Source organism: Lynx canadensis, chromosome A3 (assembly GCF_007474595.2).
Source record: "Lynx canadensis isolate LIC74 chromosome A3, mLynCan4.pri.v2, whole genome shotgun sequence".
Classification (NCBI taxonomy): Eukaryota; Metazoa; Chordata; class Mammalia; order Carnivora; family Felidae; genus Lynx; species Lynx canadensis.
In genome coordinates this window covers 50,475,330-50,493,975 of record NC_044305.1, presented here as the reverse complement: position 1 = coordinate 50,493,975, position 18,646 = coordinate 50,475,330, and the positions used below count along the sequence as shown (strand labels likewise).

Below are 18,646 nucleotides of genomic sequence, written 5' to 3'. Positions count from 1 at the left end.
AGATTCTATAATCATTCTTTATAGTATCATAGGAGAAATAATGATATCCTATAAAATATAAGTAATAATTTATTTATATCAGACCTTTCCTGCAATGCTTAATAATGTACCTGGCTGATTTGGTTAGAATTTCACACACAAAAAATTCAAGCACCATGGATTGGGCCATTATATATCTGCCACTGTATGTCTTGTTATTTTACCCTCAACAAAATAATTTCCTGCCTGAAAATTAGTACAAATCACTTATTATATACCAAATTGGCATATGAATAATTAAAATAATTTTTGCTGAAATACACATTTCAATAATGTGATTCAAATTATTCTAAAAAAATTAAACTGGATAGAAAATGTCAATTTGTTAAGAACAAAATATAGCTGAATTATTAAAAAAATTAAAGTCTGGGAGGAAGGGTTTGAATTTCCATAGTAGAAAACCAAATCATGGCACAAGACAAATGTCTTTTTTTTTAAATGTTTTTACTAATTTTTAAGAGAGAAAGATAGAGCATGAGTGGGGGAATGGCACAGAGAGAGGGAGACACAGAATCTGAAGCAAGCTCCAGGCACTCAGCTGTCAGCACAGAACCTGACACAGGGCTTTAACTTGCAAACTGTGAGATTATGACCTGAGCCGAAGTCAGATGCTTAATGCACGCACCTCAGACAATTGTCTTAAAATAAGAAAAAACTTATTTCATTACAATAAGAAAACACATACCTTTCTTCTTTGTTTATTTGGTCACCAAATCCTACTGTATTCACAATGGTCAATTTCAATCGAACATTACTTTCATGGAGTTCATATGTCTGAGCTTTAAGTCTAACATGTGGGTAAAAATGTGAGGATTCATGGTCTTCAAAATTAGTATTAAACAGTGTGTCAATCAATGTTGATTTTCCAATTCCAGTTTCCCCTGAAAGAAACAAAGGTATATCTTCACAGGTGCATTAAGACAAATGAGAAGAAAATAGAACTCCCAGAGTGGTTTCAAGGGATCCCAAATATTTCAAACATTTCAAAGGCTGAGTTGTCTGTGAAAGACATACATGTAAAGGCTGGTCCACTGAGTCATTAGCAGAACATAAAAGTAAGTATGTATGCTAAGTTACTCAGAACTCTGAAGAAAGCACTGAAATATTTAAAGAACAAAAAAAATTTAAAGCAGAAAAGCTAAGAAAAAACTAATAGAATTTAAATAACTGAAAAAATCTGCGATCATGATATCAAATTAATGACATGAGCATCATACTCTTTGCAAGAATGAAGAGAACACAAGGAATATAAAGGAATAATATAGAAGAAGAGTTTGGCCCTTACCCACACAGAGAATATTAAAACAGAAGCCTTGCTGAATGGATCTATTGACCAGCTGATCAGGCAAACTCTCAAAACCAACATGGCCAGACATAGTTAAAGAACGAATATTTTCTCTTTTTTGCTGAAAGAAAACAAAGACAATGGCAATAATTTTAAAAAAAAAAACTTTTACTAAAATAGGATATAAACACATTTCAAATGATAAATATAATTTATCAAAGAAACTAAAGATTTTATGATCATTATACCTTCACCAAGATATAAATGTGTTAAGCAAATTTGTGAGAAATCTGTGTCCAGACCCTCAAAACACATCTGCATTTCTTATTTTCTTCATACAATGAGAGTCCAGCATTGTTTATCACAAATATTTGATTTCCAAAAAATAGGAAAATAATCATGTAAACTATGGCATATTCGTTCATAAAATGGAATGTTTAAAGTGATTAAATACGTTTATGATAAATATTGAGTAACTTAAATTTTAATTTAAATGTCACGTGAAAAAAGTACAATACAAAATTATACAGTTTTAGCTCCCAGCAATGGGACAGCAAACTTATGTCACACTAATGTTCCTACTAATTAACAATTATAATCAATTCTTCCAAGTTGCTGAAGTGCAACCAAAGGCCAATAGACACTAGAGGGAATGAGACTCTTGGGAACAGGAGACCATGTAGGGTGAGATGTACATTTTCTAGGTCTTTCCGAGGGCACAACCTAGTCACTGCTACACAAAGAAGATAGACCTCAAGATGGAAGTAGTAGTCTTACTGGGTTGAGTAGTCAGTTGGAAACAAGAGCAGGTAGATCAGCTGAAAATTGAAGAAGAAAATTCCAGAAAGGAAGAAGATTTTGGACTAAAATCCAGAAATACACTCCTCTTAAAACTCTGGCTGACTGCTGAACTTGAGTATAAGGGGAGCACAAAGAGCCTAAAGGGGGGAGGGGGATGGAAATTGGAAGGAGCTATATAGAAATGCCATCCTGGGGAGCATAAATTTTAAGTCTATAAGTTAAAGGGGCTCAGTAAACACTTCAGGCTTTCTATTGAAAAACTATATGGACTACATTTTAGGAGTAAGGATCACATCCCAGAAATCAGAAATGTTCCCTAATACACAGCTGAAATAGACCTGCCCTAAAAAAGCCTATAACCAAGGTTCAACATGAACAATGCAACAACCTAGCAATTTACTGCTTGCTAGAACAAAGGTCAACACTCTTCAGAAGAAGAAAACAAAATCCAACACCTCCACAATGTACTATCCACAGTATCTACCATATAATAAAAAATTACTAGAGGAAGAAGTACAAAAATGTGATTCACAGTCAAGGGGGAAAAAGGCACAGAAAGAGATCCACAAATGAACCAGATGTTGAATCAGCTGATAAGAACTTTAAAATAACTATGATAAATATGCTGAAGAAGAAAACTATACTCTTTTTCTACAGGAAAAAGAGATGGATATAATGGCTGACATGACAGAATTACAAGAGAGATATAGAAGCTCTCAACAACAAAAGTCAGTGAATGGAATTCCTGGAAGGAAAAATACAACGTCTGAATAAAAAACTTATTGAACCATATTAACAGCAGATCAAACAATGGAAGGAAAGATTTCTTCAATAGTTATCATCCAAGCTAAATACCTTTATTTCTCCAAGCTAAAAGTCTCTCATAGAAAAGATAAAACTGCAATAGAGCTCCAAAAACTGTGGAATGATATCAAATGGTCTAACATACTTGTAACTGGAGTATCATATAGAAAAGATGGGGAGAGACTGGAGGAGGATGGAAAGAAATATATAAGTAACAGTGACTGAAATTTTTCCAATATTCTAAACATGAACTCAGAGATCCAAGAATTTCAGCAAACTACAAACAGGAAAAATCCAGAGGAACCCACAACTAGCCATATCAGAACAAAATGTTTCAACAAGAGGATAAAGAAAAATTTTATGAACAACCAGATGTGGGGAGACATATTACACACAAATAATACATAAAATGACTACAGTTTTCTCACAAAAAAAACAATGCAAAGCATAAGACCACAGAAAATAATCAATAAAATGACAAAAGAAAAAAATGACATGTAAATGTGTGTAAAATAACTTTTTGTTTTAATTTCTTGAAAATATCATTTAAAGCAACAACAATATATTGCAGAATTTGGAATCATGGGAGAAATAGAATGTATGATAATGACAACACAACAGAGGGAATGGACAGTTATGGTTGTAAGGTTTCTGTATTATACATGAAGTATTATAATACTGTTGGAAGATATGTGTAATAAATTAAAGCATACATCAACTACTATTTAAAAAAAAAAAGACATAAGAGGTATAGGTAAGAAGTCAATAGTAAAGATGAAATGCAATAAAAAAACTAATCCAAAAAAAAGGCAGAAAAAGAAGAAAAGTGAAAGAACAAATGGGACAAAGAGAAAACAAATAGCAGCAAATTGGCAGACTTAAACCTAGCTATATCTATAGTTAAATTAAATGTAAATGATCTAAACCAGCGGTATCTGATAGAATGAACTTCCTGTGACGGTGGAAGTGTTCTGTATCTGATCTATGCAACAGGTAGCCACCAGCCACATGCAGATATTGAACACTTCAAATGGGACTAGTGCAACTGAGGAACTGGTTTTTAAATTTTATTTAACTAATTTAAATTTAAATGGCCACATGTAGCTAGTGGCTACCATAATGGACAGTGAATATATAAACATTTCAGTTAAAAGAAGGAAATTGTCAGATTGGATAAAAGAATGACTCAACTCCATGCTGTCAATATAGTAACTTACAAGATCATTCTAAAATTTATATGGAAATGCAGATGATTTAGAATAGCTAAAACAATTATGGAAAAGAACAAAGCTAAAGGATTTATACTATCTAATCAAAAAGTTACAATCACCAGGAAGTGTGGTATTGGGATAATCTTATTATTTATATTTTTCTACCTTATCAGTATTAAAAACTTGTGATCATCAAGGAATATGTAAGTCACAGACTGGAAGAAAATATTATATATATGACATATACATATGACAAAGCACATACACTCAGAATACATACGATTCAATAATAACAATCTATTTTTTTAATGGGTAAAAGACATGAACAGAGATAACAAAATAGCCAATCAGTGAATGAAAGAGTGTGCAACATTATCAGGCAAATGTGAATTACAACTACAGTAAGATACCACTGAATAACCACTAAAATGTCTAAAATTTAGCAGGCATATAATGTCATGTATTAGAGATTCTGAAGAACAAATGGAACTCTGATAAATTTGCTGGTACAAAAGCAAAACAGTACAGCCACTTTGGATAACAAATGAGTACTTTCTTATAAAGTTAAATACACATTACTATACATAACCAAAAATCCCTAACTGAAGGTATCCAAGATAAATAAAAACATGCATCCACACACATGAATGTTCATGGAAGCTTTGGTCCAAATAGTCAAAAACTAGAAACAACCCAAATATCCAACAATGGTTGAATGGGTAAATAAAATGTAGTATATCCATACAACGGAATACTAAACTACTGATATGTGCCACAACATGGTTAAGTCTCAAAAACTAAGTGACTTTTTTTACTGTGATTTGACTAAGAAAAAAAAGTATTATTTTTTCATATTTTCTCATATATATGAATATGGATGAAAATGTCCATGAGAGTGGTTATTACTGGGGAATGGATTTGCAGGTTGAGGGAGTGGTCTTGGAGGTGGAGGTGAGAAAGATTCACTTGTTACTGTATATGGTAGGTAGAATTCCAAGATGGACCCCAGGATTCATGGCCTCTGGTGTACTCACAACCTTCTATTTTTTCAACCCAACAGCAAACTATGTGCTGCCATGAAGGGATTTTGCAGATGTAATTAAGGTCCCAAATCAGTTAATCTAAGAAAGGGAGATTATCCTTGGTGGGTCTGAACTAATCAGGTGAGCCCTTAAAATGCACTGGGATATTTCAGGTGAAAGGGATTTGAAACCTGATTTGACACTAGTTCTCCCCTGTTGTATGAATGACAGAGAAGCATATGGCAAGGACATAAGAATGTTCTCTAGGAGCTGACAGCAACCAGCCAGCAAGAAACTAAATTCTGCCAACAACCTGAAAGAGTCTGAAGGGGAGCTTCAAATAAGAACCCAGCCAGCCAACATCTTAAGTGAGACCCTGAGCAGAGAAGCAAGCTATGCCAACCTAGTTTTATAACCTACAGAACTATGAGCTAATAAATAGGTATTGTTTTAAGAAGCTGAATTCACTCGCAATTTGTTATGGGGCAATAGAAAACTAGTATACTATATTCTCATTTCTGCCCTTTAGATCCCTTTTAGTCACATAAGTATGTTATCTTTATCATTAAGAAAAAGAAAGTAAAGTGGCACCTGGGTGCCTCAGTCAGGTTAAGCGTCCGACTTCGGCTTAGGTCATGATCTTGCCATTCTTGAGTTCCAGCCCTGCACTGGGCTCTGTGCTAACAGCTCAGAGCTGGGAGCCTGCTTCGGATTCTGTGTCTCCCTCTCTCTGTGCCCCTCCCCTGCTCACACTCTGTCTCTCTCTCTCTTCCTCAAAAATAAATTTCACGTTAAAAGAAATAATAAAATAAAAAAATAAAAACAAAAACTTTAAAATATATATATAATTTTGATATGTCAATCATACTTCCTTAAAAAATATTTAAAATAAATAAATAAACATTAAAAATTAAAAAAAAAAAGAGAAAGTGAAGAAACACTGTGCTTCTCAGTAATGAAAGTATTCAAGATTAGATACTTGTTAGAGTTTTTACTTGATTAGCACATGCTTATCAGATAAAACTTGAACTAAATGGCCTGTAGAATCCCTTCGGGTTCTACAACTGTAAGACTGTTAGGTCATGAAAATAACAGAAGCTTCTCAAAAATGTGCCAGTGGTCACCATAATTTAACGAAGAACAGGGACCAGAGAAAATGAGGACTAAGCAATCCACTTAGTGCATTCATCACTAAAGGATTACTAGTGACTATTGACAGCAGTTTCAGCAAAGCAATGTGTTAGAAGGCAGATAAAGAGTAATTCTAAAAGTTTGCAAGTTGATAAAATAAAGATGGAGCAGACCATTATTACCAATGAGAGAAAAAAGATAAAAAGGATGGTAGTTTGGTGGTCAAACTATAATTTATCAAAACCATGGGGAACTTAGCATTTGTGAAGGAAGAGGGAAAAGCAAGAAGAGGCTTAATGGGCACAGAACTAAAGGAAATCATTTAATCTTACTGAATTACCTGTGCTTGTTTTTGCCATTTTCTATTTAAAAACTCATCAACTCACCTCTTTCACCAAGTTAAATATACTCCCTCTTTTTTAATATATATTTTAATATGAATTACTAAAACACATCCCTCTTATTCAGGCACACTTAGAAGAATGTTGGAAGCATTAAGAGCTTGATCTCACACTCAGGAAGGCATCTGCAGGGCCACCTGGAGACTTCCTACACCCTGTCATTAAAGGAGTTCTCTATACCCACCAAGTTCTGTAAGCATGCCCAGCAAAAGCAGTGCTAGTCCTCCTACTGAATGCTCTGGAAGCAGTCAAGAGTTTTAATTTGTTTCAAGTCCCATGCATCGGTAAGAGACACTGAAAACATTCAACAATTATTCAATCTATTACTGATTTTCAATTTCAATCAACATAAAAGTTAATTTACATTCAAGGTACAAACAAAATGTCAGGTCTCTGAGCAGTTATTTTGAAACCCTAGAGGTATGTGGAGTACAATATGGCTCTATTTGAAAGATATACTCACTTTCTGTTCATCATCAGATACTTGTGAGGATGGACAAGTTGTTTTTGTTGGCATGTGAGACTGAAAGAGCTAAAAAAAGAAAAAAATATATATATTAAAAAAGAGATTACTCTAAAAAACCCTATATCTAAATAATATATCCATGTTAAAAAGGAATTTAAAAATTTTCATTATCATCAAGTTGTCACTTGTAATCTACACACTTGACTCATGCTTAAAACCATGGTTTCCTTGCTGGATAAATATATGCAATATATAATATATATTAAAACATTTACCCACATATGCAAAAATATTATAAAAGAGTAAACTCCCATTTACATCCAGGAAAACAAAGCACATTACTTTTACTTAAAAGACTTTACAGGATTAAAAAGGGAAAATAAGCTATTTCACTAAAAAAATACTCTAAGAGCCAAGGAGATATTCAAAATTAGGTATTTGCCACAGAAGCATGCCAGAGTAAATACAATTGTTAATGATCCAATTTTAGTACATTTAAGAAAGCAGTGATCTAAAAATCTGAACAAGTCCTGGGGCATCTGGGTGGCTCAGTCAATCATCCAACTTCGGCGCAGGTCATGATCTCACTGTTCATGGGTTCAAGTCCCACATTGGGCTCTGTGCTGATGGCTCAAAGCCTGGAGCCTGCTTTGGATTCTGTGTGTGTGTGTGTGTGTGTGTGTGTGTGTGTGTGTGTCTCTCTCTCTGCCCGTCCTCTGCTCGCACTATGTCACTCTCTCTCTCAAAAATAAATAAACATTAATGAATTAAAAAAACTTAAGTCCTTTAGTTATCCAACTAAAATAGAAATAATTATCATTTGTAGAATTCCTATTATATGTCTATCACTATGCAGCTCATTAAGTATATTTAACTATGTTTATTATTTTCTGAGCTATACATATTCAAGGCTTCTATAAAATTAAATAAATTACTCCAAATCATAAAAGCCAGTATGATGTAGACACAGGTCTGATCTGCCTGCAAAGCAGATATTCCTTCTACTACTGTCCCAAGTTGTAAACCAAACACATATTCACTGTTTGCAACAGTGAGGAATGGGGGGAAAAAGGTACAAGAGAAGTTGTGGGAATTTCAAATCCATACTACCTCAAAAACTGCTATCCTACTTTTGACTACACAAGATACTAAGGAAATGTGGCACTTTTAAAAAAGTAGTAATATGGATTATAGAAAGAAAAATGCAAACAGTGCCAATAAGAAAACTGCAAAATAAGTTCCCTTCCTACCCTTGACTTGCTGGTACTTCAGCAAACCTATGTATACTTCCAGAGACAGACCATACATGTATGAGCATAAGTGAATATGCAAGTGTCTTTGTTTATATAAATGGTAGTGGTCTATTGCTCTGCATTGTGATTTTTTTTTCCCTTAATCTCTCCTGAAAACTGCTTCTAGTATGTAGATCTACTACATTCATTCTGTGGTATAGTATTCTGTTTTGTATATGACAATATATGATGAAAGGGAGAAGAACCTTACCACTGTAGCAAGAAAACAGTGTTTCTGGCACCATGCACACCCATACACACACCCGCCCCCATACACACACACACTGGGATTGTGAATGCAATCTCACAGATAGACAGGTATATATCATAACTGGATTTTACAGAATGCTAACAACAATCTACCTCTGTACATTCTGGGTAACAGAAGCTTTTGAAGGCTGGCCTTGTGACTTAACCACTCCACATACAACTGAACACATTGTTCCAACATGAAATGACTCCTGTCAGTTGGAAGATGTCCTTATATAAAAGCACACAACAAAAGCTCTGTGATGAACACTTACAGATGATAGCCATATTTTCACAATTTAAAAAGTGAAAATTACATAATGATACAAAGCACATCGAATTGGCCTAAGGTTTTGTTTTTTAATTATATATACTTCACCTTACTCCCTCCATCCAGCTGTCTCACCTCTAGTCATTGTGTGGCATGTAGGCAGTAGCTCATGTCCCTCTCCTATGCCAGAACAGAAAAGTAAGAAAAAACTAAGGGAAAGAGCAATGGTAGTTACGGACATGTGGAGAAAGAGATCATTAAAGGCCAAAGCAGTTTTCAGAGAAGACAATAATATTGAAATGAGTCAGGAAAGTGGTATATATACCAAGAGAGAAGGTGGCATTTAGGGTAGAAAAAAATCCCTAAGCACTGGAGCGAGGTAAAATTTTGTATTTGGAGAAAGTAAATCATGAGTATAGTAGTTTGGTAAAGGGAAAAAAAAAGTTCATTGTCTCCTTTTGCAATTATGAATGAGGTTATGAAGGAGGATGAGAAACAGATTAGAGACAAGAGATGAGTAGCTGACTGAGGAATTTTGAAGAGTCTATCTCAAGAGTCTCACTTGTTGGTAAAGGCAAAGAAGTACCACAGAACACAACTGTTTGGGGACCCTGTTGAGAGCCTTGCCTTAGATAATCGAGTAAGAGTGTAGAACATTCCATGCTGAATGCTACTTCCTGATATAAAAAAAATATGGTAAGAATGTAGCTTTAGGGTTTTAATGTAATGAATAGCATATTTTTGTTAAATGCTTGCTTAGTAAGCAATTCGGTTGATAAGTAAAATTTGCTTAAAAAAACAGGATAGGTTTTGTACTAGTTCATCATTAAATTCTGACTAATAAAACCTAGGTTATTTTTCTGTCATTTATGTAAGCTCATTTCAAAGATCCGCTTTCGATTATTCACTTCCTGTGTTTCTGAATACCTGCCAAAAAGTCTACTTAATATCTCTGTGGATAAAAGTTTTGATCAGGAAGTATGAATGAGTCACATAAAAATATTATAAATAGTTGTTTTTAATATTTTCCACTGCTACTACCTGACTAGTCAAATTTCCAAAACAAGTTTTAGAATAAAAAGGTTTTAATAAATTAACAGGACATTATTGAAGGTAAAATAAGAAGGGGACAAGAGCTGACCAAGTCCTTCTAGTGGCAAACCTAAATTAAAACAAAATAAAACAAAACAACAAACTGGAAGTGCAATATCAATGATCACTTACTATGTGTAAATCACTGTGTTGGGTACCAGGGTCTCAAGAGGAGTAAGACACAGCCCTGACCTTAAGAACTTACCTCTGAGAAACACAAACTCATGACAGGCAATCACAGTCTCATTCCAAGTTAGACTAATGAAACCACTACCTACACTTGATTATGCAGTTTGCTTTTACACTTTGTTTTAAATACATATATACATCATACATTCACAAACACATATATATTTAAATCTATACATACACTACCTAGAAGTAAAAAACATATAGTACCTTTAATTCCTGGCAAAGTCTAACACACTTTTTTTTAAGTTATAATATATAATGAATCATGGGAAAAAAAGTACCAAAACATTGAGATAGCCGAAGGAAGTTTCGGTGCTCTACCTTCTTCAAAATTTCACTTTGGGGAGTATCGGCAATACAACAGAGGTGGCACACAATTGTTCTGGGTCCCTAGGGACACATAGAGTAGATGACCTTTTTCCTATCAGCCAATTATGGGGAAACATTTGCTGATTCTTTCACAAAATACATTAGATAACAAGTTTCCTTACTTGTAAACATTCTTGAAACTGCCCCTTTCTCTAGGTATAACAATGAGCCTTAGAGGAACAGAAATGTGACTTGGTTTTAATAGCTTCATTTTAACTTTATTTTCCCACAATTTTTATCTTTATAAAATTAATCAAAGTCTCAGGATACAAAATCAATGTACAGAAATTAGTTGCATTCTTACACACTAATAATGAAGCAACAGAAAGACAAATAAAGAAACTGATCCCATTCACAATTGCACCAAGAACCATAAAATACCTAGGAATTAACCTAACCAAAGATGTAAAAGATCTATCTGTATGCTGAAAACTATAGAAAGCTTATGAAGGAAATTGAAGAAGCTATAAAGAAATGGAAAAACATTCTGTGCTCATGGATTGGAAGAACAAATATTGTTAAAATGTCAATACTACCCAAAGCAATCTACACATTCAATGCAATCCCAATCAAAATTGTACCAGCATTCTTCTCGAAGCTAGAACAAGCAATCCTAAAATTTGCATGGAACCACAAAAGGCCCCGAATAGCCAAAGTAATTTTGAAGAAGACCAAAGCAGGGGGCATCACAATCCCAGACTTTAGCCTCTACTACAAAGCTGTAATCATCAAGATAGCATGGTATTGGCACAAAAACAGGCACATAGACCAAGGAATAGAATAGAGACTCCAGAACTGGACCCACTAAAGTATGGCCAGCTAATCTTTGACAAAGCAGGAAAGAAAATCCAATGGAAAAAAGACAGTCTCTTTAACAAATAGTGCTGGGAGAACTGGACAGCAACACGCAGAAGGATGAAACTAGACCACTTTCTTACACCATTCACAAAAATAAACTCAAAATGGATGAAGGACCTGAATGTGAGACAGGAAACCACCAAAACTCTAGAGGAGAAGCAGGAAAAAACCTCTCTGACCTCAGCTGCAGCAATTTCTTACTTGACACATCCCCAAAGGCAAGGGAATTAAAAGCAAAAATGAACTATTAGGACCTCATGAAGATAAAAAGCTTCTGCACTGCAAAGGAAACAATCAACAAAACTAAAAGGCAACCGCAGGAATGGGAAAAGATATTTGCAAATGACATTATCTGACAAAGGGCTAGTATCCAAAATTTATAAAGAACTCACCAAACTCCACACCCGAAAAAAAAAAAAAATTATCCAGTGAAGAAATGGGCAGAAGACATGAATAGACACTTCTCTAAAGAAGACATCCAGATGGCCAACAGGCACATGAAAAGATGCTCAACATCACTCCTCATCAGGGAAATACAAATCAAAACCACACTGAGATTACCACCTCGTGCTGGTCAGAGTGGCTAAAATGAACAAATCAGGAGACTATAGATGCTGGCAAGGATGTGGAGAAACGGGAACCCTCTTGCACTGTTGGTGGAAATGCAAACTGGTGCAGCTGCTCTGGAAAACACTGTGGAGGTTCCTCAGAAAATTAAAAATAGATCTACCCTCTGACCCAGCAATAGCACTGCTAGGAATTTACCCAAGGGATACAGGAGTGCTGATGCATAGGGGCACTTGTACCCCAATGTTTATAGCAGCACTCTCAACAATAGCCAAATTATGGAATGAGCCTAAATGTCCATCAACTGATGAATGGATAAAGAAATTGTGGTTCATATACACAATGGAATACTACATGGCAATGAGAAAGAATGAAATATGGCCTTTTGTAGCAACATGGATGGAACTGGAGAGTGTTATGCTATAAGTCATACAGAGAAAGACAGATACCATATGTTTTCACTCTTATGTGGATCCTGAGAAACTTAACAGAAGACCATGGGGGAGGGGAAGGAAAAAAAAAAGTTAGAGAGGGAGGGAGCCAAACCATAAGAGACTCTTAAAAACTGAGAACAATCTGAGGGTTGATGAGGGGTGGGAGGGAGGGGAGGGTGGGTGATGGGCATTGAGGAGGGCATCTTTTGGGATGAGCACTGGGTGTTGTATAGAAACCAATTTGACAATAAATTTCGTATTAAAAAGAAATTAATCAAAGAACCAAAGTTTTCAAACTGTCCCCTGGTGTGTTTCTTGGAGTTCTTTAGGACCAAAAAAAAAAAAAAAAAAAAGTAAGAGACAACGAAAAGCAGAGAGTGGTCAAAATAATTACCTAGGCCTATTGTATGGCTTTCAAACAGGCAGAGTTCTTTGAAAGATTCCACAGACTCATTGATTAAAATCATTTTATTAAATCTTCAGGTTAAGGAAACTTTAAAATAAACCTAAGAGTGCTGATCTAAAATTTTCCTAAAAACAAGTACTAACATTACCTGATTCTAGAAGTGGATGCTAATTACACCCCAGGGGAAAAAGAAAGAATTCAACTGAAACCAGTGAGACTGGGCAGTGTAAGGCAAAGCAACACATTGGCCTCCTATGTGCACACCTGGATCTCCTCCAGGGCAGTCTCAGTTTAAGGCAGTTTGGGGTAGTCTAAATCCCATCAAAATATCACCTCAATTTTACCATCATCTCCACTAAATATAAAAGTTAGAGGGTAAATACAAAGTCTAATATTCAGCCTCAAAAGATCAAGACATGTAAATTCTTGATAGTAGTTCATGTGATAAAAAATTAGGGGTATCAAGGTTAACAAAAGTTTACAGTAATACATGGCTGCTTAAAATAATAAATGTAATCTTATCTTGAAGTAACCTTCCCACTCTTAATTAGAAATGGGAGTATTTTATGTTTATTATAGGAAAAAATAGCATTTCTAATCATGTCATTTTAATAACACTGCAATAAACATCCATTTTGTGGTATAGTACTTACATCTCCCTTCCAGCAAGAACTAGCCCTTTGGCTACAAAGAATGCAGTTGGCTGATAGCTTCCAGCTTTAGAGCCTTCAGGATGCACAGTATTCCACCCAAGACCACTCCTTCCTGGCAGCCCCTAGCCCAGGACTGAGCACAAAGAGCGTGTCAGGGCCTGGCCCCTTCTGCACTAGGTGAGCCCCCCCTAACAGGCAGTCAGAGAGGTCTCCACTGGGTTGGCCCAGACTGCCAGACCTGAATAGCCTCTGAGGCTCTCTCTGCCAAGTTCTGCTTCAGCTTCTTTCCTTTCACAGCTGTCAAAATCTGCATCAGAGCCTGAAGCCTTTTCCTTTCCAGTACTGCTTCCTCCCTGTCTCTTACAGGCATTACCTCCCCTCTCTGCCTCTCACTCCCAATCTATTTCTAACACTCTTAACTTCAGCATCTGCTTCCCAGAGGACCCAAGAGGACACACCTGTATAAACATCAATCATTTTGTACATCTGATAATTTCCTCATGATAAATTCCTAGTATCAAAGGTATGAACATATTGTCCTGATCAAAGGTATGAACATATTGTCAAACTCCTCCTCAAAAAGGCTATATACCTGCTCACATTTCCAAAATTAGTATGTTAAAAAAAAACCAAAAAATAAAATCTGTATGTTCATTTCACTATGAAGTCATCAATACAGTATATTAACACCTTTTAAGTATTTGTCAAGTTCACAGGCAAACACTGACATCTTAATTTGACATCCAGTATTTTGAGTATTTTTTTCAGAATATTTTCATAAATCTTAAATTCATGTTTTCCCCCATTTGCCCATCGGGGTATCCCCTTTTTTGTTCCTCTTATTAACAAAAGCTGTTAGATATAACTGTGCTTGTCATGTGTATTACAAATATCTTTTCCTGATTTGTCACTGACTCTTTCAATTTTCATAGAGTCCAATCCATGTTTTCCTTTCTGGTTTCTTCCTTAAATGTGAAGCTTAAAAAATATTTTCATACCCTGAGGTTCAAAAAAATACATTTGAATTTTTTCCAAGTTCTTTAAGGGTTTCATGTCTTACACGTAAGTTTTTAAGCCTTCTAAAAATTATTTTCTAGCACTGCGTGAGTCAAGGCAATCCGAATTTTTCCCAACATCCTTAGCCTATTGCTCTATCAAGGGATAGCAAAGTATATTCAAACATCTCTATAGTCTGTTTTAGGGAAATGAGTTCCCAAGGGAAAACTTAGGATGCATGAATGGACTAGAGAGGTCAATCTGAAACAGTGAAGAGAAATTACTGAATGACTAGAGCTGCCTAGCAAGAGTGGAATGGGCTGTCCCAGGAAGGATTCAGTTAGTGGCCCCGGGGGGGGGGGGGGGGGGGGGGGAGTTTAAACAGTGACACAGTCATCAACTGGATACACAGAGCCAATTCCTTCACTGAGTGAGACGCAAAAATAATGAACTTCTAAGGTCTCTTTCAACTCAGATTTTATGACTGTATAACTATAAGTAAGCAGTGAAGAAAAAGTATGTGATATGGAGAATGAAGAATGAGCCATGGAAACTGCATGCTCAGACAAGGGTAAGTAAGGACAGGCATAACATAATTGTATCTAGTTGATGTGAAAAGGCTTTTTGGAACTAAATCTCAAAGGCTATTAAAATGAAAAGTAGACAGCTTGAATTCCTGGGAGAGGGAGCATGTTCCATGTAGACTCATGAAAAAAAGCCAGTCAAATTTGAAAAGTAAATGGGAAAAGCAAGCAAATGGGAAAAGGAGCTGAAGAAGGGGGGAAGGCAGAAGAAATTCATTAGAAGGACTTAGGGGCACCTGGGTGGCTCAGTTGGTTGACAGTATGACTCTTGATTTCAGCTCAGATCATGATTCCAGGGACCTGAGACTGAGCCCCACGTCGGGCTCTGAGCTGAATGGGGAGCCTGCTTAAGATTCTCTTTCTTTCTCTTTTTGTCCCTCTCCTGGGCGTGTGTGCATTCTCTCTAAAAAGTAAAAAAATAGGGGTTCAGTCAGTTAAGTGTCTGACTTCAGCTAAGGTCATGATCTCAAGATTCATGGGTTTGAGCCCAGCCACCCAAGCCTACAGCCTGTTTTGGATTCTGTGTCTCCCTCTCTCTCTGCCCCTCCTCCACTTGCATTCTGTCTCTCTCTCTCTCTAAAATAAACAAACATAAAAAAATAAAATAAAATAAATAAAATTAAATTAAATTAAAAGACTTAAAATTGACATGGAATATCTGGGAAAAAAGAATACTGAGGAGTCAGTATGAAGACTATCAATATACTGCTTTCTATTTATTCCACAAATATACACAATACTTACTAAAAGGTTTTCCATCTCCAGGACAGAATAACAAAGGTGAATAAGCCAATATCCTTGCAATTTAAATTTTAGTACTGTGGGGAGACATGCATTCAACTTATAAACACCACAGTAGCTCGGGGTATACTGAACCCTGCATGGTCAGAGAAGGTACTGCCAAGAAAAGCCTTGAGCAAAGACTTGAAGGAGAAATAGGAATATTCCTAGCAAATGGGAAAAGAAAGTAGAGGAATCAATGTGTGCAAAACCATGCAAGTATACTAGGAAGGCTAGGAAAACTGCAGTAAGCTCATTATCATTTAAGCCTAAGGAGGCTTAAGGTTAAGTGCAAGGAGGACAGAAGAGGTAAGCCTGGACAAGGAAACAGGGGGCTGGACATCCACTCTGCCTTAGAGTGAAGCCATGCCCACCTTCAAAGGTGGTAATTTAGTAGATGTTACTGTGAGGCAGGAAAGAAAATGAGATAAATCAGCACTGGTTTGATGCAATTTTGGAAATACTGAGTTTAAGGTTTTCATGAGCGCTCTGGATCCCTCAAGGAGATTCTACATAACCACTGAAGTCTTCAGTCAAGTGTATAATTAATCTAAGGTAACTTTTACATGATTATTAAAAATAAATACAGTGGTGGGACACCTGGGTAGCTCAGTCAGTTAAGCATCCGACTTTGGCTCAAGTCATGATCTTGCAGTTCGCTGAGTTCAAGCCCTGCGTTGGGCTCTATGCTGACAGCTCAGAGCCTGGAGCCTGCTTCGGATTCTGTGACTCCCTCTCTCTCTGCTCCTCCCCCACTCATGTTCTCTCTCTGTCTCTCTCTCTCTCAAAAATAAACATTAACAATAAATAAATAAATAAATACAGTGATAATTCCCATTTCTCTTGAAGTTGCCACTGATTCCCTAAGACTGGAATTCATCCATATTGGTAATTCTTCCACATTTTAGAGCACTAAAAATTCAGCCTAACTCACTAAGCCAGTCAGGCTTGATTTTTAGACTGAACATAGTTAATGCTATATATTACTAGTAACAGGCTGCAGTTTAGAAAGTATTATCCTATTTTTACAAGTCAGAAAAAGATAAATCTTTTTTTTAAAAAGGAAGAAGTTCCATATAAGTCTATGTTGAAATACTTTTTTTACAAAAAATTGGAAGTGATAGTTAGGAAAATTAAGATTAATGACATGATGTGATATTAAGTAGCAAAATAAGAATATAAAACTGTATTGACACCATGGTTACAGATTATTTATGCATATGGACAAACACCTGGAGTCTGATTCTTAGAGGGAAGAGAATACTACCTTTTCTTCTTGATAACCATTAATATTATCATTTATGTGAATGTAATAGAGACTAATAGAATATAAGTATTTTTTAAATATCTATAAAAATGCATTTATTCAAAAGATATGTACTGAATGACTACTATGTTCCAGGAACTATCCTAGGTATGGGGTAAGTATAACTGAGCAAAACAGAAAAAAGTCCTGGCCATCAGGGAGCTTCCATTCCAGTTAGGGAAAGACAGGCATAAAGCAGACACTGCTAATAAAAGAGAATAATAAACACAATAAAGAAAAATAAGACAAGAAAGGGGGACAGGAAATGTGGAGGTGGCATGAGTGAGGAGATATCATTTTGGTTTTGTTTTTAAAGATTTTACTTTTTTTAAATAATCTCTATACCCAACGTTGGCTCAAACTCGAAACCCCGAGATCAAGAGTTGCATGCTCTACTGATTGAGCCAGCCAGGTGCCCTGAGGTTAGGGAAGGCCTAACTGGAAAGGTGGTAAGTACGTCCTGAAGACGTAGGAGTTAGGGGACCTGAAGGAGTTAAGGGAGGAGAGCAGATGAAGGGGCTATCTGGAGGAAGAGCATTCCAGGCAGAAGGAATTAAACCATTGCAAGGATCCTGAGGCAGATGTTGCTGTTGGTATGAGGAACATCAAGGAGGCCAATGTGGCTGGTGGCTGCAGGGGAGGAAGGGAGATACAAAGGGGTCAGAGAGAAATGAGTGCCAAATTATGTAAGGACTGACTTTGAAGAGTTTTTAGCATAAGAGAGACATGATTTCTCTTTGTATTAAAGAGTTCGCTACAGGGGCACCTGGGTGGCTCAGTCGGTTGAGCGTCCGACTTCGGCTCAGGTCATGATCTCGCAGTTCGTGAGTTCAAGCCCCACGTCGGGCTCTGTGCTGACAGCTCAGAGCCTGGAGCCTGTTTCAGATTCTGTGTCTCCCTCTCTCTCTCTGACCCTCCCCCATTCATGCTCTGTCTCTGTCTCAAAAATAAATAAACGTTAAAAAAAAAAAATTTAAATAGTTCGCTACAGCTACTATGTTGAGAGTAGACTAAAGAATGGCAAGGCAAATGGAACTAGAGTGTATTATGCTAAGTAAGTCAGTCAGAGAAAGATAAATATATGATTTCACTCATATGTGGAATTTAAGAAACAAAACAGATGAACATAGGGGAAGGGAAGGAAAAATAAGATAAAAAGAGGGAGGCAAACCGTAGAGACTCTTAAATTCAGAGAACAAATTGAGGCTGGCTGGAGGGGTGTTGGGTAGGGGGAATGAGCTAAATGGGTGATGGGCACTAAGGAGTGTACTTGTTGGGATGAGGACTGGGTGTTATATGCAAGTGATAAATCACTAAATCCTACTCCTGAAATTAATACACTATATGTTAACTAACTTGGATTTAAATAAAATTTAAAAATTCAAAAAAATAATGGCAACACAGAAACAGACTGGTTAAGAAGCTACTATGTTAATT

At 36.2% G+C, this 18,646-nt stretch overlaps 1 protein-coding gene across 4 annotated transcripts in view; it reads right to left on the bottom strand.

The window, feature by feature from the left end:
- SEPTIN10 (septin 10) overlaps positions 1-18,646 on the bottom strand; it is a 66,536-nt gene that overhangs the window by 32,016 nt on the left and 15,874 nt on the right. For all 4 annotated transcript variants that reach the window (XM_030310258.1, XM_030310254.2, XM_030310255.2 and 1 more), the window contains exons 2-4: positions 7,158-7,226; positions 1,325-1,445; positions 725-920 (exon numbers count right to left, since the gene is read on the bottom strand). In XM_030310258.1, coding sequence (XP_030166118.1) covers positions 725-920; positions 1,325-1,445; positions 7,158-7,226 — 386 coding nt within the window. The remainder of the gene's footprint in view (positions 1-724; positions 921-1,324; positions 1,446-7,157; positions 7,227-18,646) is intronic.